Raw genomic sequence first — 23,308 nt, forward strand, 5'->3', positions numbered from 1 at the left:
ATGAATGAGTTGGGTGACAAACTTCCTCTCTCTATGAGTTTACTATGAAAGATCACACACAGATGAGATTGCAGACAAGGGAAGCATTTTCTCTTCTCCCTCAATACTCGAATTGATGGTTTGTTTCTAGATGGTGTTTAGACAACACAACAGGCACACACTAGTTCTTTCACTAGACAAAGCAAGACAACCAGATTGAGTCACAATGACTATTTTTATTATTCCTGTTTATTAAGAGATTGGCAACTCATTTGAGGAGTCTGGTCTTGTAGGTAACAGCCAAAAAACTTGGAGGAAATAGGGTGGGTTTTTTTGTTTGTGGTGCAGTGGTACCAGTGAAACTGACAGGCGAGTAGCTGATCCCAAACAACCAACCCCAAAGAGCACGTGGCTCTTGTTATATCTGGCTGGCTCAGCAACTATCCAAGTTATGGGGCTACAGGGGATACTGTCTAGACCAGTTCTTTTGGCCCTGGCGTTGGCAGAACATAGAACCAGAAAGCCAAAGCATGGTGCAAACATCTCTCTGCATTTTTTCTGGTCGGCAGTCAAGCTGGATGGAAACTAAATCTCAAACAATTACCAAATACCAATAAATAAAGGAATAAAAAGACTGCACAGGGATTTCTTCCATCCTTGAGGAATATGGCCTGACTCTTGTGCTTTAAAGCATGACTTCTGAAGTGACTCTCCTTAAGGGAGAAAGAAGAGGGCAATGTGAAAGGTGGTATGACTTTTCCAGCTTCAGATAGTCTTACTGCATCACAGGTGTTTTCTAGACTCGATGATGGTACTGATAGGAAAAAGACATCCATGTATCATTGAAATAATTTATTTACCACTAGAGCACCACAAAAACAGACATACATCGTGTTAAAATACAGCATAATTGGTCATCAAAATACAAAACAGCTAATCTTATATTCCATTTTTTAACCATGCCAACGATCAAATTGTACTGCTGATTAACACAAAAATAATTGCTGCCCACTTGCATACTAGCACTTCCCCCCTTCCTTCCCACCTCCACCCCCCTCCCATGGCAATATTTACTTATGGGAAATAAAGACCTTATAGAACCCCCAAATTAAAAAAAAAAAAAGATTCAAGAGATCTTAAAATAGAGCATTTAAAATATTATCAGTGCATTCATGAGGAAAGACAAAATAATACAAAACAAAATGTCATCCTATCTGAGAGGAAAATACCTGCAGAAATAAAAGTGATTTACACATAATTAATAGAAAAGTGGAAGACAAAAAAAATAATTAACACACACTCAAATCTGGGATTGGGTTACATCCAACACAAGGGCTGTTTACTATTATGGCATCCCATCTCTTGCTTTTCCAGTTTTCAAACTTGCAAATCCAATTCTTTATTTTAATTAATGGTCAGGAAATTCCAAAAAAGAAGTAGACCATATCAAATAATTTCACTTTGGATTCCCGCCTCCTTATGCTGCTCTTTAGGTGAAACTGCAAATATTCCATTGCTTTACCTATTACTTTTTATTGTAAAGCTAAATAAGTGACAAGTGACAAACTGACATATTCTATAAACCCCAACATGAGGATACCTCTTCTGCAATGATGTGGCAAATTATTTATTAAAGCGAGGTAAACTTTAGCCTCAGATATAGATAAGTCTCACTCAGAGGAAATAAAGAATTTTTTGATCAGAGGAAAAATTGCCTTGTGTCTTTTCACCTTCAAAGAACATTTATAAAAACCTTAACTTCAGTGAAATACACAAAATGACTTATGCTAACCTGGACTTTTTCCCCTATTTGAAAAGTCGACTAAAATGTGTATGTTTCCATTTCCCACTGAATATTAAAAGCCTGACTAAAGAAAAAGAAGTTTCCTATGAAGTGTCCACTTTGTAATAACAATAGGATTTTATGAAAATATTGATTAAACGAAGGTAGAGAAACTTTTCTTAACTTAATCAAGATTCTGAGTTTTAGTTTGAATCTTAAATCCTTGCTAAAACTAAAACATTTTACCTCAATTTTCTATGTATCTGTAACATTCCTCCTTTTCCTAACATAAAAGTTTGTTAATGTCTGACTTGGTTAGTAATGATGCTTGGAAGATGAAGGAAGACCACTGAACTCGAACCCATCTTTTTTGTAAAATAAAAAAAAAAAGGACAAGTAGACCCAGGTAGCTTATGTCATAATAATGAACAAAACACAAAGCACAAGTAGGGCAAATGTTATAAAAAATGCATCTGTAGTGCAAGTCAAAATATAGGGGCTTTACTCAAAAGTACTGGCCAGCTAAAAGAAACATACATTTGTGAGTGATCATTAAAAAGAGCCCAAATTTAAGTCAATCTAAATCGTAGTTGACATTATTACAGAATATAAAAAATATGGTAAAAATTTACACATTACACATAAAGTAGTTAATGTTTTGATTTAATAGTTTGCAAAAGAGATCTGCAGATGTGTTTTCAATTATGCTGGCTTCTATATCCATCTATTTTAATAATATAGGTATGGTTACATATACCAAAACAAAGGAAAAAACCTATAGCATAGCTATACAGCAATATTTTAAGGTCTGAAGTTTGACCAGTACATGTCAAAACATTTCAACATTTCACTGGTTTACTAAACTGACAAAGAACCATTTACAATTAAAAAGAAAAAAAAAATCTTACAGACTTATTCTGACTGAAAGTTTCTTTTATTAACAGGGTTTTTAGTTTGTGGACCTTACAAGAAGCTTCCTTAGGCAGCTGGTACATAACATGTGTTTTCAGGGTCTTTATCTTAATGCAGACTTTTTCGGTCATACAATAACTCACTTGGGTTTTCATCCCATTAATATGACCTTTTTTTTTCTGGCTCGTTTGAGTTCAAGTTCTTTAAGCCATCCATGAGTTTCTGGCAAAGTATTTGGTCTCCACTTTATACACCTGTTTTATTTTCCAAGGGCAATGAAACGTTCATTATATAGTAACACGCAATAAATAACTCACTGTTAACTCTAAGAGTAAGAATGGGAAGGGTGCCTATTGCATAGCAATACAGAAAAATCAAGTGAGGCGTGGGATAGGAACGGTACGTACAGCAACTCCACTTAATGGGATTTTCCTGTTTTTTTTTTTTTTCTTTTTGTTGTTGTTGTTGTCGTCGTTGTTCACATAATTAACACTAATAAATTCTTCCAGTGTTTATTTTTTTCCTTTAAAAAAAATTTGCTTCTTGTCTCTCTCACTTACAAAGTAGGTGAAATGTAGAATAAGGCCTTCAACTTTTTTTGTGTCAGATGCCAGTTTTAACAAACAGAACACAAACTTCCTACGTGTCTGAACTAGTACCGCCTTTTCAAAATTTTTTTTTAACGCTGACGAACCAAGGCTCTCTTATGTTTTCTGGTTACAAGCATCATCATTGTCGTCGTCATCATCATTATCATCATCATTGTAATTTTGATCTTGCCACTTTTCCAAGAAGTTTAGCTGCATTTGCAAGACTTTACAATCATATTAGAAAGCTGTTCAATCTTGGGTGTTTTGCCAATGTAGTAGAGAATGGTTAGAGGTTCTAAATCTTGGGACACGCAGCAAGGAGAAGCAGATGCTTCTGGATTTATGGTATTATATAAGCTCAGGACCTGAAAGGACACAGGAGAGGAGAGACATCATAGGGAAAGATGGAAAATGAACACAATTAGTTTTTAAAAAACAATTCTGCATTGTTATCAGTCATAGCACTGAGTAGGAAATTTGAATTATTTTCTGTCACTAATTTCCTAAATTACAGTCAAACTGGTATGTGACCTTAGCAATCATCAAAGTAATTATTTTCCCACACAGAACTCGTTTTTCACACATCTTAAGCAAATGATTCTGTAAGAGTCAGATTGGAAAAAACTGCTCATTCAACAGATTTTCCCAGTTTTTCCAATAAGTCTTTCCTCTGATCAGTGCTTGGCTGCACATACTTCCTAGGTCCCCACAAAACTTGATCCTTGTAGTATTTGGTCTTTTTTCTACACTACTCTGTAAATGAAGTTGTTTCTTGAGTATACGTTTCAATTCCATCTAGATTAAGAGCTCACTCCAGGTCAGGAACTCTATAGACTCTGCTTTTATCTTATAGCCCCAGTAAGTCGTCTCTGGACAAAATGAGATTCATGTACTAAGTGAAGAAATGAATACATGAATAAGTAGAAGAATAAAAAGTTCTATCAAAGCTCTCATAAGAGCTTTAATCTACCCTTGGGTAGAGTAAAAGACACCTGTAAAAAATGTGAAATCTTTCTACAGACCGGGCACAGTGGCTCACGCCTGTAATCCCAACACTTTGAAGAATCACTTGAGTCTAGGAGTTCAGGACTAGCTTGGACAACACACCTAGACCTTGTTTCTTTAAATAAATAAATAAGGAAGGAAGGAAATGAAATCTTTCTACGTTAAGTGTCTCCTCAGGCCAATTTAAGGTATCCTCAATTTTCATTAAAAAAAAGGTCTTTTCATTTAGCATTGCTGCATAGACACAATGATGCTAGAAATAACATAAAAGCGATCTCTAAGATCTCCTATAAGAATTATTCACTTTCTTACATTTTGCTTAAAACGATCATAATCATAATCACAATCATAATCAACCCTCCATTAACTTTCTATGTGGTAAATAGTAGTTGCTGAGTTGGAGGAGTTAATGGCAAGTCCGAAAACAGGATGAAGAGACGGTTCTATAATTAGACTTATACCTTTAACCCCATTCTGTATCAGAGGGGTGTGCGACTTTTACTAATGGAAGTATGTAGGTTCCCCACTGATGATACAGAGACATTTCCAAGGATGCCATTAATGTGTTAGTCAAACAGCAAGTGACCTTTTCCTCGAGATTCACTGCAATTTTTTCAGCCTAAGACAGAAGATCTGTTCAGCACAGCAACACTGACTACTTTATTAGCTACCTCTGGCTTCTTGGGTAACTGTCCAAACCACACATTTGTGACCATGACAGTTATTCTTCCTCTCTCCTTGAAAAACAAGCATGGTCTCAGCCTTCACACACTCCCTCTGTGTATCAGAGAGGAGAATTATGTTTCTACTTGGCAACAGGGCCTTGCCCACATTACAGCTACTGCTGCCGCAGCCCAGAGGAGGCAGCCTGGCCAGAGAGCTCAGACAAAGGGACAGGCATGAGCAAGCTTCCCTCACATGGCCAAGCACACGGTCACCCCCGAGTGCCAAAGTCTACAGGGGAGTTGGGAAAACAGCTGAAGGAAGGGGAGCCATATTTGTCAATTTAAATTCCAGCATATGCAGGCATTTATAAATAAATATACTTTATGCTTCATGAACACATGATTTTTCATATGAACTAAAGAGGATTTTTTATAATACAGATTGTCCAAAATAATTGATAACCCCCAAACTCATGAATTCAGCTGAATGTAGTATGTGATCTTCTTGGCAGCTGATCCATTTTCCTATCCTGCAGTGAAGGCAATTTTTCTAATGCCTCTTTAATAGGGAGATTTACAGAGGCATAAAGAGCAGAATAGAAACCCTAACATTTAACCATATTTTAGGAATTAAACCCAGTAAGATAGGGCAAATGGAGGCCTGGTTATAAAACAAGGAGGCCTACGTGCCAAGCCTTGGTTTGTCACTAATTTTCTCTTTGGTCTTGGGTATCATCTAGACTACATGATCTGGACTCCAATTTCTTTTCTTTTCTTTCTTTTTTTTTTTTTTTTTTTTTTTTTTTTTGAGATGGGGCCTCACTCTGTCACCCAGGCTGGAGTGCAATGGCACGATCTCGGCTCACTGCAACCCCTGCCTCCCGGGTTCAAGCAATTCTCTGCCTAAACCTCCCAAGTAGCTGGGATTGCAGGTGCTCGCCACCATGCCTGGCTAATTTTTTTGTATTTTTAGTAGAGATGGGGTTTCACCATCTTGACCAGGCTGGTCTTGAACTCCTGACCTCGTGATCCACCCATCTTGGCCTCCCAAAGTGCTGGGATTACAGGCATGAGTCACCGTGCCTGGCCCCCAATTTCTTTAAGAAAATGAAAGGATTGGATAAGATGTCCTTTCTATCTCTAAAATCCTGATAAGCCATCAGGAGGAAGCATGTGAACAAATAACATTATTACATAGAAAAACTCTTCTCTAATCTTGCTGGAAACCCATACCATCCAATTTGGGAATTACCTTCTGAATTAACTCTATCTTCACTGAAACAACTTGATAAAATACTCAGATTCTCATTTACTTTGTGTTACATTTTTAAAAAGTAGAGAAACTAATTTTCAAGTCATTTTTACATATATCGTCTTTTGTACTTCATATCAACTCTTGCGTTTGGCATTATTATTTTAAAGATAACTTTTAATACAGACATTCCTTCTAACTCATAAGAAACTGAGGTTTAGAGATGTTAAACTACATTCTAACTGTCATACATTAGTAAATTGCTAGTGTATTTACTAATAATCACACACTCACTGGCATTAATTGAAATCCCCAGTGTTCTTTCTAATGTAACAGTCCCTGATGGAGATGACAGCAGATTTTTTTTTTTTTTTAGATGGAGAGCTGGGTCCTGTCACACTTTATCTATAAATGATACTATGTGACATATTGATTCTAAAAAGGGTGTACTGTTTTTGGCTATTTATGCTTATAGCTGTTAAAAATATAAAACTCATGGAGGCAGAGAGTAGAATGATGGTTACCAGAGGCTGGGAACAGGGTAAGGGTGAAGAGAAGCTGATTAATAGATACCAAAATACAGTTAGATAGAAGGAACAAATTTTAATGTTTTATAGCACAGTAGGGTTACTATAGTTAACGATAATTTATCGTATATTTTTAAATAACTAGAAGAGATGACCTGGAATGTTCCCCAAATGAGGAAATGATACATTTTTGAGGTGATGGATATCCTAATTACCCTGATTTCATCATTACACATTGTATACATGTATCAAAATATCACATGTACCTCATTAATATATGCAAGTATGTATGAATAAAAATTATTTTTGAAAAAGAATATAAAATAAAGAAAAAATCAAACAAAACTTCCCTCCAGTTGTTTATAACTGGGCAGGTGAGACCTGTGGTTTGCAACTGATCAGTGTCACTTTCTGATTTCATCACTTCCTCCTCATCTTTTAGGGGAGTGTGAAAGTAATTGCGGTTTTTGCCATTGAAAGTAATGGCAAAAACCACGGTTACTTTTGCACCAACCTAATAAAAGAATTTCTCCAGTACCCATACATGTGTGATGGTAAGAGGGCACCAAGTTAATTACAACTCATTTGGAAATACTATCAGCAGGTGCACATGGTAACCCAAGAACAGAGAGAACAGGTAAGCTGAACACTCACCCTGCTGTGCTGAGTGTCTGAACTCCATAAATACGGGCATGCTCCAGCACAGAAGTTGGCATTGTATCCTTTAGGTTCGTGTATCCATTTCCACCCTAGATCCCTCTTGAAATCAATGTAAAGCGGACGTAGGCAGCAATTATCCTGCACATTTCTGTTTTTAAAAAAAAAAAAAAAAAAGCAATGGAGATTTTAAAGCTGATTCACCACCCTCACTCTACCACCACCTCACCCCAAACCAGACAAATGACTCATTCATTTATTCAACAAACATCTAATGAGCAAATACCATGGGCCAGGTGTTTTTTTGTTTGTTTGTTTTTTTGAGACAGAGTCTCGCTCTGTTGCCCAGGCTGGAGTGCAATGGCATGATTGCAGCACACTGCAACCTCTGCCTCCCGGGTTCACGCCATTCTCCTGCCTCAGCCTCCCAAGTAGCTGGGACTACAGATGCCTGCCACCTCACCCGGCTGATTTTTCATATTTTTCGTAGAGACGGGGTTTCACTGTGTTAGTCAGGATGATCTCGATCTCCTGACCTCGTGATCCGCCCGCCTCAGCCTCCCAAAGTGCTGGGATTACAGACGTGAGCCACCGTGCCTGGCCCATGGGCCAGGTTTAAATGGCTTTATCGTAATCTTAAGTGACTTTCATGATAGGGTGTTGTGTGTGGTGATTTGCTGGACTACTTGCCCTTATGAGTTCTATACCCTGACTTCCTTGTCGGTGACCTGGAAAATCATATCTTTACCTTCAGGTGACCAGATATAATCAGGGAGTGGCTGGGCATGATGAAGCCCTTTCCAATCAACACTAGGCAGTTCTGCCATCCAGCCTTTATTGCCCTTTCAAATACAAAATGAAAGGAGTACAACAGCAATTTTCAAAGAACCGTCTAAGACATTTGCCTTTGAGAATCGATCCTTTATTTCACCACATGTTCCCCAATCTAGGAATGAACCAGAGATCAAGAAACATGCAGTCTTGCTGAGGGCAACCATTGGATCGGGCAATCAAAAAGTGCCGCTTTACTCCTGGCCTCTGACCTTTTGAGCCCTTCATCAGTGCGGACCCTTCCCTGTCCTGTACCTCTCAAAATAAGGAAAGAGCCCTCCTCTCACAGAGACCACCTAAGAACATTCACATTTTCCTTCCATGCACTCATATGGGAATGGGAAATAAATTCTTCTTGCTTCTCTCATATGCTGTTGCTAAAGGCGTGGCACATGGCATTCTGCTGTCTCGTCTCTGTTACTATGACAGAAGTGTGACTATAAGCACTCGAACTTGGTGAGGGTGAAGGCATCATACAGATGGCGGGTTTTTCTTGATTAAGGAGTTGACATCACGCACCTCCAATAAGCTTTTATTTGTTCTGAGGGGCAGAGAGCTTTTTTTCTTCTTCAGCGCCAAAGAACTTCAGAGGAATGTTGGGGAAAAAATTCAGGGGGGCTAGTTTTCTCCCTTCACACTTGGTTCACTGCTAAAGACCTGATGAATATAAGCCTCTGGGAAGAATGGTGGTATGAGATACAGGAGCTGTACTGCACTCTATCTGGTCTTAGCAATGAGTTCCACTTGGGTCAATACACGGTAGAAGAAAGGGCAAAGGCAGTGTAAGAGTTAACAGATGCAATTACTTGATTTTATTTTTATTTCCTTTACCTAAAGCAATAGGCCGCATCCAAAGCACGCTTCTTCCGCCGGTTGGTCTGTTGTGACTCAAGTCTGTAGGAGGGCAATAACATTAGCAGGAGATGTGGGGTCTTCCCACTGTTTTTTTTCCTAGTGGACTTTATAGTTTTCTGATCACCACTGGTATATGTGGAGGTGCCATCAATACCTTGAAAAAATGCATTTGGGTAATAAACATTTAGCTTCACCTTCATCAAATATAATCAGCCATATTTTTTTCCTTTGTATATTGTCACAAATAGCAGTGATGACCACCAAAGCAGCATCAGCTGGCAACAGTCATTCCCCATGGAAATAGATATGGCACAACAGGACTTCAACTAACCCACGTGACAATTAACACTTCTAAATGGGGCTCTTGTCAGAAGGCAATTCAGTGTCAAAGCCAGGGCTGTTGGTTATGAAAGTCACTACAGAAGCAGTCTTTGACCTATAGTCCAAGGGCAATCTAGGCAGTTTATTTTAGTCAATCCTCAGTTTAGGCTGTGTTCAAGTCCTCGACAACTGAACACATGGCAATAGAACATGCCTTGTCACCCGCTGGTTAACACTCTTCCTAAGACTACTAAACTCAAAAGACTTTCCTAATGAACATAAACTGAGACTTAACTGAATTGGAGTGAATTAGGTTCAAGTGAAACAGAAGTCACCCTTACCTAATGCTATTTTGGGAAGCTGTGAAGAAAGGGCTTTTTCATTTATTTTATGGCATCCTCAACACTTTCCTGATTCCATCTGAGATTTAGAAACTTGAGCTCCCCAAAGCATGCTCAAGAGACTGCCAGTTTAAGCATTTAATCTCCACACTCCAGAGAATCATGACTAGGTTAGAGACTGAAATAAATCTCTAGACCTCTGGGAGTACTTTTCCATGAGCGAGCACTGCTGTAGTCTTCTAAAAGTGGATGGAGGTCCTGGGTGATGTTAGGAGGGCAGGGAAATCAATTCTCTGGCCTGGCATTGTGGGCAGATGCTGCATTGGCACATGGGCACAGATTTCCTCTCGCCTCTCATCATCCAACAACTCATCATCTAATACGTGAAGTGACTTGAGCCCTTGGTATCTCCTCATTCTCCATGACTTTTGTCCAACTTACTTAAAGGTGAGCATGGGGAAAGCCAAAACCTTTTTATGTGTTTATAAACTAATATAAAATTCTGATAAGGAACCCACTTGAAATATTGGGTATGGGCTAGAAAAGGTGGAATATTCTTATACATGGAAAGTTAGTTATGGGAGCTGTAGCATGAGGAGACTCTTCTGTGAAATATGGTTGTCAGTTCCTGACATTTGGCTTGGGGGATTATCATTGAATTTTCTTAAATACATTCTATCTTTCTCTATAATATCAGTAGAGATGGAAAGTTGGTTTGCTACAATGAAGAACAAAGGTCTTAACTTACTACTGGAGGGTTAATGAGTTAATAATCAGTTATTATTGACCAAGTCATCACTGGACATTGAGAATTATAAATGGGGAACCTATCCCATTCTTCCAATCCTTTCTCCCTTCACATATGTATATCCAATCATATCATTATCCAAATGAATGAAATTCCCCAGGCCTCACCAGTCTCATTTTCACATGCAAACTGATTTTATCCCCCATGAGATTATCAATATAGACCCTTCCCTCCCCCACCTCATATGACCAAGTTTCGGTTACCTGCAAATCTTGCTTCTAATTCTTCACTTTTATTTGGGATGATGTAATTATTAGATGGTACAAAAGTGCAGCAGGGACAGTGTAAGCTTATTTTAAATCCCAGGTTCCTGTCTGGAAAACATTAAGTCAAGGAGGTCATTTGTATGTGTGTCTATACCCTTAAATCTGCAATCAATTTAAAGTAACTTAGGGATACCAAACATCTTGGGAGGAAAAGAGAGAGTGGCCTGTAACCTTTATGGTGAAGCCATTCATGAACAGCATCAGTTACATCGAAGGAAAGCCATTCGCCTTCTGCTCTTGTTTTCACAACTTTGCTGTCGATGTAGCGCTGGGTTGGAGATGTTAAGTCTTTGGACTTGAGAATCTAGAGGGAAAAAGAGCAAGAGAAAAGGCTGAGTTGGCATTCTGACAGCATGACTAAACCAAAACTATTAACAGTGTTCTAATTCATTATCTAAATTTAGCTCTACTATAGTATAGCCATGTATTGTCATCTCAATAGCATGGTCACATGCATAAAAACACAACACCAGGCTATTTGCCATGAAAAATAGAGCTACTAAATCAGCTGCATGTTATGATAAAGGTGACAGGAACCATAAAGCCAAGTGTCTTAAAGAAAGTGACAGTAATTATTTTACTTTGCTGACATAAGCTTTGCAAGGTTTCAGCCATAAATTCTATGCTATTAAGTTAATGGTTTTCTTGTTCTGCTTCCCTACTTATTTAATTTGGGGAGTTGGGGTACAGGAAGGGACAAGAGGAGAAGTCCAATTCAGAGGACCCAGACTCACTCTCAAAGGCCCTGAATTATAAATCTCTTTCTAATAAAGAAAGAACGGTCCTAACCTTGGTTTCCGAATCCATTGCCATTAAAATATGTGTCATGCCTCCGCTTTTGAGGTAAGTCCCTGGCTGGGATGTTTTACTCTTAATGTTACTTGTTATGATTTATAAAGATATTCCATCTCCTGTAGACTCAAAATGAATCTAAGCAGAAAGTTGTTTGGTATTCTGCATAGATGAATGTCTAAAAGCAAATCAGCCTAAACACTGAGACTTTAGAAAGATGTATTTATCTCAGCCTGGGTGAGGTGGCTCACTGTAATCCCAGCACTTTAGGAGGCTGAGTTGGATGGATCAGTTGAGGTCAGGAGTTCAAGACCAGCCTGGCCAACATGATAAAACCCTGTCTCTACTAAACACAAAAATCAGCAAGGCATGGTGGCGGGTGCCTGTAATCCCAGCTACTCGGGAGGCTTAGGCAGAAGAATCACTTGAACCCAGGAGATGGAGGTTGCAGTGAGCTAAGGTGGCACCACTGTGCTCCAACCTGGGGGACACAGAGAGATTCCCTCTCAAAAAAAAAAAAAAAAAAAAAAAAGCAAGAAAAAGAAGAAAGAAAGAAAGAAAAAAGAAAAGAATGTTTTTGTTTTTGTTTTTGTTTTTTTTTTAAACAGAGTCTCGCTCTGTTGCCCAGGCTAGAGTGCAGTGGTGCGATCTTGGCTCACTGCAACCTCCACCTCCCGGGTTCACATGATCCTCCTGCCTCAACCTCCAGAGTAGCTGAGACTACAGGCGCCCATCACCACTCCCAGCTAATTTTTTGTATTTTTAGTAGAGATGGGGTTTCACCGTGTTAGATAGGATGGTCTCGATCTCCTGACCTTGTGATCTGCCCGCCTAGGCCTCCCAAAGTGCTGGGATTACAGGTGTGAGCCACAGCACCTGGCCAAAGAAAAGAAAAAGTTAAAATTTTGAGCAAGGTGTATTTATCTCAAATGAGTAAAGCGCAACTGCAGTATGTTCCTAGGTTTCGACAGGAAGTGAATATTTTAGGTGGTTTTTTAAAAATTCTATTTTGAAATGATAGTGTTTTAGGAACTAAATCATGATTCTAAGTCTACTAGAGGTATAGTAAATCCCTACTGAAACCCTGTATCGTGCCTTTCCTCAGTACTTAGGGGTTCAAGCTCTCTCATTTTTGTACTACTCTTCCTGATTTTTGTACTACTCTAACTGTTTTGTGGTCATTCCATACCAATGGCCTTGGTCTCTCCAGTAAGTTCATAAAACTTCCCAGGTCAGGGATCATGTCTTCAATTTGATGTCATTTCAAACCATAATACTCAATTGAATCAATGTCTATTAAATGTTTATTTCAGTATCTAGAAGATTTATTAACTCTCCTTTAATCCTTGTAAAACAAAAATGCATCATTTTCCCACTGATTTGAAAATACATTTTCCTTCCATGTGTTTACATGATTTGTTTCAGGTACTTTGGCAACAAATGCTTCCTGAAATACTTGTCATAATGGTAGACTTTTTTCTGGATTAAGTAAGTATAGTAAAGAAAGGAGATTCATACAATTAGACCCTTGGGTGCCCCCATGAATTTTGCACAAGTCCTATTCTACAGACCTGCACCTGTGGTCCAAAAATTCCACTAAAAGAAGAGAATGTGGAGGCAATAATGACTCTATGATAGGCAAGAAATGCTCTTTGTGAATTAAAGAAAGCAGATAAACATGACTTGAGGGCTGGGTACACTACTCTCTGAGCTTGGCACACATTATTTTATTTTATTTAATTCTCAAAATATTCCTGTAGGGTAGATTAAGGAAACAAATTCAAGGAAGTTAACTTGCCCAATGCCTCCCAGTGAACAAGTGTGAAGAGAGGATCCAACTCAATCCTGAGTCATTTTCCCACTTCAGTGCTGGATTTTTAAAGACCAAACAAGTTATCTAGTCAAGAGAACATTCAATGATAGAGGCAAAGATTTTTAAATAAGATTAAAATGAATGTTGGTACAAGACGAAAATATAAGACGGTAGAATGTATACACAATGAATGTTGGCAAAAAGCTATAGCTTTAAAGATACAGCTTAATAGCAATCCATCCCCTGGGAATCAAATCTTGCCTTGAGAATACTCCCAGTTGGGAAAATAAAACATCACTTATCTAATTCTGAATAAGTGGTATAATTAACCTACTATGGAATAGCAATGATAAACACAATGGTTGAGAAGAAGTTTTGAGGCATTTTGATCTGCCTCACTGACTAAAAACTGGTAACATTCACAGAACTCATTGTTCTGTCTTTAAATTCTTCCTGTAGCTAATCTGCAACAATGCATTTTTACATAATGCTTTGCATATTTCTGTACTGCTAATTAGCACAGTGTATATCTTATTACTATAGCTCACACTTAGACATACTACCTAGAACTAAACATTGTCTTCATTGCTGAATTAATTACTTATGATATACATGTCAAATGTCTATGATATTGTATATATGTGTGTGTGTATATATATGTCTATATATACGTCTAGTGTCACTAAAGACACAGAATTTTTTAAAATTATAACCATATCGACCAAATAAGCAGAAAAGACACATAATGCCAAATCTATAGAAATCTTTCACCTTACAGAAAAGGAGTACATTTAGATTATCTTGCCTGGAAAGAGTCCAAAGAGCAGCAAAGAGACTCTGAAGCTTTTTCTCTTTAAATCTCACTAGGAGACTTACGATAAGGGCTTCCTCAACCACAGAGCACTGGTAGGCTCAGACAATGGACAACTTCATCCCCTCACTTGAGTGAAAGGTCCTCTGGATCTTTTTCACTAGCTCCAGATTCAAGAACAGGCCACATATGAAGCACCCAAGAAATACAGTTAGTTAGCCACATAATTCTCAAACATAGTGGCGACTTTTCCCTGGTGGATTTGTTGTCTTGAATTTCATGGCCAAAGAGTTCTTAACCCACTTGTTGCATGTTAACTCCATTCTTCTTATCCAGTCCTTAGTGGAAACAGGAAACAGCTGCTTTCCATCACTCAGAGAATATCCCTCATATTCTTGGAGACTATGATTAAGTCCCCCTCAGCGTGCTTGCTTGCTCTCTCTAAACTAAATAAACCCAGTTCCTTAGACCATATTTAGAGGGGTAATTTCCCAAACCTTTAATCATTTGGGTTGCTAACAAGGATGAATGATGCTATATAAAAGTATTCCTCCTACAGCTTCATGATTTTGCTTCAGAACTGTCTAGAAAACCCTCTAATCACATCGTAAAGTCTTGAATCTTAACTTGAAAGATATCTTCTTCCTAAGAATAGGCACGGCCTCACTGGTCTCTGTTTATCTCCCATTTATCACCCACACTAAATTGAACTGTAAGAGAAGAAGGCATGGAAAATCAACCTGCTGCTTACATTCAAAAGTTTATACAAGAAGTGACCAGATCAGTCAACTTCCCATTCTATTTTAGCCTTTGCTGTCTGTCTTTCTCCGGTCTCTGAACAACAAGAGTATTGAATGTTAGCAGTTGTGGATATGTAGCTGTTAATTGTTTTTCTAGATTCACGAGTCACTTGCTTCTAAATTTCTTCATACCTTTTTTTTTTTTTTTTTTTTTTTTTTTTTTTTGAGACAGGGTCTCACTCTGTCACCCAGGTTGGAGTGCAGTGGCGTGATCTTGGCTCACTGCAACCTCCGCCTCCCAGGTTCAAGCGATTCTCTTGCCTCAGACTCTGGAGTAGCTGGGACTACAGGTGTGCACCACCCACGCCTGGCTAATTTTTTGTATTTTTAGTAGAGACGGGGTTTTGCCATGTTGCCCAGGCTGGTCTCGAGCCACCCGCCTCGGCCTCCCAAAGTGCTAGGATTACAGGCTTGAGCTACCACTCCTGGCCTCTTTACATAGCTTATCATGACAAAGATAATTTAGTTGAATAGTAGAAGCTCTGTTAACTGGTGTCCCCTTAACTGGCCAGAGTAACCAGCATTCTCCATTAATTCCATGTTTTATAATATGTATTGGCTGATGCCCAAAGCACACTGGGGATCATTGGGGAAAGTTACTCTCCAAGCACTTCCATTCTTACCAGTTGAGTTGTATGCTTAACAAATATCAATTATACACATTTCTTTTTTTCCCTAGAAAGCATGAAATGATACACATTTCTAAACCGTTTATGACACTTGGACTTGTTATTGTAATTATGCAAGTTAATTAAATGGTCTAGAAACTGATGAAATGCAGGACCAAAAGTAAAGAGAGCTGTTTCTTCTCTGAAAGTCAAGTTGACTGTCTTGGAAAGTCTTCATAAAGACAAGTTCCTGTAGGAAAGAAGTTTTTTGGAAAACAGTTTGGTAGTTCCTCAAAAAGGCAAACATTGAATTATCCCATGATCCAGAAATTCCACTCTTACATATATAGCCAAAAGAACTGAAAGCTGGCACTCAAGCAATACTTATACATCAATGTTCACAGCAGTATTACTCACAATAGTCAAAAGGTGGGGAAAAAAAATTGAAGTATTCATTAAGAGATGAATGTATAAACGAAACATAGCACACTCATCCACTAAGATATTTTTCAGCCATAAGAAAGAATGAAATTCAGACACATGCTACACGACATGGATTAACTCTGAGGATTATGCTAAGTGAAATAAACTGACACAGAAGAACAAATACTGTGATTCCACTTACAAGAGGTACTTTGAATAGGCAAATTCACACAGATAAAAAGCCGACTAGGCCAGGCATGGTGGCCCACCCCTGTAATCCCAGTACTTTGGGAGGCCGAGGTGGGCGGATTACCTGAGGTCAGGAGTTTAAGACCAGCCTGACCAACACATGAAACCCCGTCTCTACTAAAAATACAAAAATTAGCCGGGCGTGGTGGCACACGCCTGTAATCCCAGCTACTCAGGAGGCTGAGGCAGGAGGCGGAGGTTGCAGTGAGCCGAGATTGTGCCACTGTACTCCAGTCTGACTGAAAGAGCAAGACTCTGTCTCAAAAAAAAAAAAAAAAAAAAAAAAAAAAGGAGCAGAATAGAGGTTAGCAGGGGTATAGGAGGTAATTAGAAGGTATTGTTTAATTGGTACAGAGTTTCTACTGGGGATGAAACAAAGTTCTAGAAATGGATAGTGGTGATGGCTATACAATATTGTGAATGTACTTAATGCTGCCGACTTGTATACTTAAAGAATGGTTGAACTGTGATATTTATATTATGTATATTTTATAACAATAATTTTTTTCAAATTTTAGGTGCGAGAGAGACACCTATAAAAGAAATAATATGACAAAATTTAGAAGAATCCTGCACTCAGGTTGCTCAGCAATTGTCCTTAAATGTTTCTCTCTGCTTCAGAGAAACTAAAGATAGAAATTGTAGATGATACACTATGAATGTGATTTATACAAAAAAAAAAAAAAAATGACATGGATTGGCACATTCTCAGCCTCAGCATGTGAATGTGTATGTATACATCCATATGTGCATACATATATATTTGTTTTAACTTTAAAAAAGTTAAGATTTGCATCTCTCTCTTTCTGTTTCTCTCTCTTATGTTCTTCTAATCCCTTGCTTTAACTGATTTTTTAATCTTTAAGTGACCAACAACTGTTTCTGACTGAATTAGAAAAGAGGGCTTCTCATGTATTGAAAATGAGATTTAGCTGTATCTGGCTTAGCTGCCACCCACAGTGATGTTTGAATGCCACCTTCATTACATTACTGATATATACTCATTAGATATAATATGTGCGAAATACCCACATATCGCCTTCAGCAAGGCTCTAAGCTCTTCATTGAATTACCAAACTCTCTACACAAAAGCATCCATTCATTTCTCTGCCATTGGAAAGCAGCCAACCAGGGAGTGGATAAAGGTGAAACTCACTGATGTTACCCAATAGTTTCAGGGGGAAAAAACAAGTAGAAGTCTAGATGCAAAATTATAGCCAGAAGAAATCTTAACCTTAAAAAAAAAAAAAGCTGTAAAACAACTTGGGATTTGGGTTAGACACTAAGGGCAACATCTCTTATACATCTATGAGACATTGCAAAGCGTTATTAAGAAAGCATTGGGAATTCAACGTTACTTTCCATATTCGTATATCAACAGACCCACAGGAGACCATGGGGCAATTCAATCAGACTTCTAATGCAAAGGGAATTTAACTATAGCGCTGTAGAGAAAAATCGACACCAGGTTCATTAGGGTGGGCCCATCTTGTTTTTAAATGCATTTAATGTTTTTAACGCTTTAAATATGTTTGATCATTAAATATCTTTACCTGTATTCAATGTTTAAATGTATTTAAATGTTTTAAATGTTTGCAGTGACTTGCAAGGAGTGATGAACAAATGATGAATCAAACATTCACTCTGCTGGCTATGAGCATGAGTCTCCCAGATCTGCCTGAACTCAAGTCATTCACTTCAGCATTATGAAATACTAGCATTGGCAAGGCACTTGGAGGCCATCTGCTTCAATCCAATACAGTTCATTCTCTAACATCTCTTTGTCTAAAGGCCTCTCATGACCGTGAACTCACTATTTAACGAGAAAAGTCATCCCCGTTTTGGACAATCCATATTGTTGAGATTCTCCATTACCTCGGACTTAAAATTTCCATCAACTAATCTTCCTTAACAATAGCGCCATTGCCTCATATTTGTACAACCATTGTAGTTTTTCAGATATTTGAACATTTTGCCATGTTTTTAACCCTTCACAGAAACCCTGTGGGATGAATATCATGGCCCTTTTTCTCTGCATTCTTAAAGAAACAGAAGCCCATGCCCAGCACAGTGGCTCACACCTGTAATCCCAGCACTTTGGGAGGCCGAGGCGGGTGGATCACGAGGTCAGGAGATCAAGACCACCCTGGCTAACACAGTGAAACCCCGTCTCTACTAAAAATACAAAAAATTAGCTGGGTGTGGTGGCGGGTGTCTGTAATCCCAGCTACTCGGGAGGCTGAGGCAGGAGAATGGAGTGAACCTGGGAGGCGGAAGTTGCAGTGAGCCGAGATCGCACCACTGCACTCCAGCCTGGATGACAGAGTGAGACTCCGTCAAAAAAAAAAAAAAAAAAAAAAAAAAGCAGCAGAAGCCTGAAGCACTTAGGTGTGTTAACAAACCCTTCAGGAAGAGCCTGGACTAATGTCTTTCCCTCTTAATACCAGTGGAGAAGGCTTTCCAATATTGTGTTTCGCCCTCTGGAGCAAGATGTAAAACTCTTTCTTTTCCATGTCAGGCAGGCTCCAATCACAAGAAGCGGCTTCCCTCAACTGATCCCTTTAAGGCAAAGTTCAAGGTGTGTCACCATCCTTGTTAAACCCCTTTCCAATGTCTTCTTAAAATTAGTTCCTCAACAAACTCCAGATATAGTCTAACAGAATATGGAGATACATAGAACCTGTCAAGTGTGAAGAGGGGAGTACTATTGCTTCCCTTGTTCTGGTCACTACTTTTAATGCAAACTATTTACTTTTGGCAGCAGCCACAACACACCATTCAGTCAGAGAAATTTTTTTGTAAAATAAAACCTTTGTTCTTATTCACAAACTGTTGTTAAGTCAGATTTTTCCACTCCAAATCCTTTCTGGAATGAGGTGGAATAAAGAGAAAGAAATAATGGAAAGCAAGAAGGGAGGGAGGGCTGGTCTTTTTAGCCTAGTGGTCTCCAATGTTAGCCTGCTTCAGAAACATCTGGAGTGCTCATTAACACAGATTGCTAAGCCCCATCCCCAGAGCTTCTGATTTAATAGGATGAGGTGGAGGCCCAAGAATTTGCATTTCTAACAAGTTCCCAGGTGATGCAGAAGCTGCTAACCAGTGATTACTCTGAGAACCACTGCTGTAGCCTGTATTTGTATAATTCATTTTTCGAACATAAATGCAAATTACACATATATATCTGTTAATGTTGAACTCTATTATCTGACCCAAGTTTTAGGCTCTTGGAATCTTTCTGAATCTTCAGTTTGCTATTCAGTGTATAAGCTACTCTTCCCAGCCACAGAGCACCAGCAACAGTGCAGCCAATGTCTTCATCACATTAACGATAACAATGTCAAAATCATAAGGCCAAAACCAGAACCTGTTGCTGGCTTCTTAGTTACTTCCTTCCTGGTAGCCATTTCTGAAATCAACACTCTGTGATATGTTGTATACAGCAGAAAAAAGTGGAATTTCGCTCATTGACTAAGAGTCCTGACCATCTGGGCCACCTGACAATCAATCCATTCCATTTACTCAGGAGTCCCTAAGAGTTCTCCGAAGAAGCCATGAGGGCTGTGCCAAGTGCCTTTGAAAATCATTAGCATAGTGAAAAGGTCCAGAGGCTTTGGAGTCAGACAAGCCTAATCTATGGCTTACTGGATCTATAATTTTCTCATCAACAAAAAGGAATAATAAAATCCACCTTGGATGCTTGTTGAGAAAGTCAAGTGTCACACAGTAGGAAGAGCATCAATCACATTGTCTGGTATTCAATAGTGTGAGTTATTGTTATGATTATGTTCCTTACCTGGTCAGAAACTTTCAGAGGCTTCTAATGCCTAGTGAACAAAGTCCAGATTCCTTAGTTTAGTATTGATAACACAACTGGCCACCAACTTATCATCCCAGACTTGCCTTTCATCCCTAGAAGCCTAATCTAAACAATATCTCTAAAACATGGATTATGTACTCCAAACTTTGGCTTCTGACTAGTAACCCTATCAGAATGCCTTTCTCTCCTCCAGTTCCCCCCCCGCCAAAAAAAAAACAAAAAAAAAAAACAAAAAAAAAAAAAACAAGCCTTTCCACTCTTCAAATCCAAACTTGAAGTCCAGTTTTTCAATGACATGCTTACTTTCACTCTAAACTAAAGTCAGGTCCCTTTTCCTAGTTCCCCATTCAATGCTACAGGGTTTGCCGAGCATTTGGTCCCTTGTGCATAGTGGCTCCAAGGGTAACCCTGGATGTGTGGAAATGTCCATTTCCTCCAATAGAATATTAAGTCCATAAAAGATAGAGGGAAACACAAACTTATTTAAATCCCCACAAACCCTTATATTTTGGTTTGCTGACACTGGTAGCTTAAAGAATACATATTCATTGATTAATTTTGGAGGAATCTGACTCTCTAGGTCGAAACCCTGTTACTAAAAACCAAGATTTTCTCTCAGGCAGACAGGCACAGAGAACACACTCCTGTGAGCATTTCTTGGCTTAACCACAGCAGGAACAAATGATTCTCCAACACATCATTACCACATCCATACTCTGGAAAGCTTTCATTGGCTTTGGAGGAGCCGTTTACCCTCATTCAAAGTAATAGTAATAATAACTAATAATATTGAAATATTTAATATGATCAGTTAATTTGTTTGGTCAGTCATTCATTCATTGCCGAGCATCTTGTATGCACCTGAGTCCTCATTTATTCATTTGTTTGATTTTATTTTATACCTCACTTCCCCCAGTTTAGTTCAACGAATATTAAGCACTGGCTGTAAGTAAAGCATTACATTATACGTACACCCCGAGACAATAAGATGGACCCTGTTCTTAAAGGAGTGCATTGAATAGTAAGGGAATACAGACATCTCAACAAAAACTTAAAACAATGTGTTCATAGGTTACCAGGAAATGTTACAGGCAGGGCATCTATCCTTGCCAGGTAGATGGGGTCAGGGAAGATTTCCTGGAGAGAGGAGAGTGTAAAAGGATGACTATGAACATCCAAAAACCAGCACTAAGAGAACACAGTCCAGGTAATAGGGATGTGCTGGTTCATTAGAAAGGAGAACAAGGCCAGGCGTGCTGCCTCACTCCCGTAATCTCAGCACTATGGGATGCTGAGATGGGAGGATCATTTGAGCCCAGAGGTTTGAGACCAGTCTGAGCAATATAATGAGACCTCATCTCCATGAAAATATTTTTAAAAATTAGCTGGACATGGTGGTGCACATCTCTAGTCCAAGATACTCAAGAGGCTGGGGCAGGAGGATCTGTTGAGCCTGGGTGGTCGAGGCTGCAGTGAGCCAAGATTGTACCACTGCATTCCAGCCTGGATGACAGAGTGAGACTCTGTCTAAAAAAAAAAAAAAAAGAAAGAAAGAAAGAAAGAAAGAAAGAAAGAAAGAAAGAAAGAAAGAAGAAAAAAAGAAAGAAAGGAGAACAAATAAATGCATCCTCCCCTTTTATCTTTTCTAACAATATATACTAGGATTTAGGTAGAATTGGCTTGATAGGTATATAGGTTTCCTAGAATTGTAGTAACAAAGTACCATAAACTGGGTTGCTAAAATTAACACAAACTTATCCTCTCACAGATCTGGGGGCTAGAAGTCTGAAATCAGGGTGTTGGCTGGGTCATGCTCTCTCTGAAGCCTCAAGGGAGGATCCTTCTTTGCCTCTTCTAGCATCTGGTGGTTTGCTGGCAAGTTTTGGTGTTCCTTGGCTGTAGTTGCATAGCTTCAACCTCTACCTTCATCTTCACATGGCAGGCTCCCTGTGACTGTCTTCACATGGCTGTCTTTTTATAAGGACACCAGTCTTACTGGATTAGGGACCCACCCTCCTGCAGGATGACCTCATCTCAACTAATTATATCTGCAATGACCCTATTTTCAAATCAGATCACATTCCAAAGTACTGGGGATTAGGACTTCAACATATCTTTTTTAGGTGTAGGGGAGGGGACACAATCCTACTTCCAACAGTACGGATTCATAAATCATACTGTGGGGAGTATAATGCTGAATCTATGAGCTCCTTCAAAGCAAAAAATGTTCTTTCTCTCTCTTATTACCCCCACAGAGTCTTTTTCATGGCAGCTTACACAATCCCTGCTTGGTAAATTCTTATTAACTAACAGACTTCATTAGAAAGACACATTTGATCAAGTGACAAATAAGCCCCCAAACAATTAGTCTTTTCTAGTGATAAAAACAAACAAACAAAAAACAACAATAACAACAACAAAAAACTGCTTCTTGGAATTTTATATGCACCCAGAAATCCACCACAGAGATTATATATATCAAGGACAGAAAGCATCATCAGACAGAATAAGCAACTTAATACTGTATTTTACCCTTTCTGTTTATTTCATTATGAGAATGAAATGAGGGAGAGAAAGCAAGAAAGAAAATTTCCAATTAATAGCCAGTGGAGGCTTATAGAGAATCAGAACTGGGTAAAGTGGCTTTTATTTCACAGAGGCACAAACGGAGTTCTCTCTTCCTGTCTAACTGTAGCCTCCTTGATTATGCTGGGTCACTTCGGGGGTGCCTACCACGCTGACACACTGCATGATTATCCTTCAGAAGTGACTTAACCCGCCCAGTACTTATCTTGCTTCTGCCATCACCATGTCCTGTAATTGCCATGGCTCGTTTATAATTGCATCTGTCTAAGAGGTCATAAGTAATGTATACCTGGCAAGAGCTTCATAAGGGCCTGCAGTCAGCTCCCATGGAATACACATCAGCCTCAGAAGACTGAAAATACAAGTCTCTTTGGAGCTCAGATGGCTACACTATTATGTCACAATGTGAACTCTTTCTCTTTACAGTACAGAGTATTGCACATTGATATATACCTGTATTATACATAGCCACGTGCAATTATAATAAAATATGGCATACGCAGACCTTTGATGACCTTTATGGAAATGTCAGTAGATGTGCCTTCAAGTTACACACATATATACACACACACACGCACACACACACACAGGAAAGTCTCTCCTCTGTGATGAAAACA

The 23,308-nt window shown here is 38.8% G+C and overlaps 1 protein-coding gene across 2 annotated transcripts in view; it reads right to left on the reverse strand.

Moving 5' to 3' along the window:
* Positions 1–816: 816 nt before the first annotated feature.
* The window catches only part of TGFB2 (transforming growth factor beta 2), a 96,760-nt gene continuing 74,268 nt past the window's right edge, over positions 817–23,308 (reverse strand). For both annotated transcript variants that reach the window (XM_007988419.3, XM_007988418.3), the window contains 5 exons: positions 10,964–11,096; positions 10,730–10,840; positions 9,033–9,210; positions 7,368–7,521; positions 817–3,629 (listed from right to left, as the gene is read on the reverse strand). In XM_007988419.3, the coding sequence (XP_007986610.1) occupies positions 3,471–3,629; positions 7,368–7,521; positions 9,033–9,210; positions 10,730–10,840; positions 10,964–11,096 (735 nt within the window). In that variant the 3' untranslated portion in view covers positions 817–3,470. The remainder of the gene's footprint in view (positions 3,630–7,367; positions 7,522–9,032; positions 9,211–10,729; positions 10,841–10,963; positions 11,097–23,308) is intronic.

This window comes from Chlorocebus sabaeus, chromosome 25 (genome assembly GCF_047675955.1).
Source record: "Chlorocebus sabaeus isolate Y175 chromosome 25, mChlSab1.0.hap1, whole genome shotgun sequence".
NCBI lineage: Eukaryota > Metazoa > Chordata > Mammalia > Primates > Cercopithecidae > Chlorocebus > Chlorocebus sabaeus.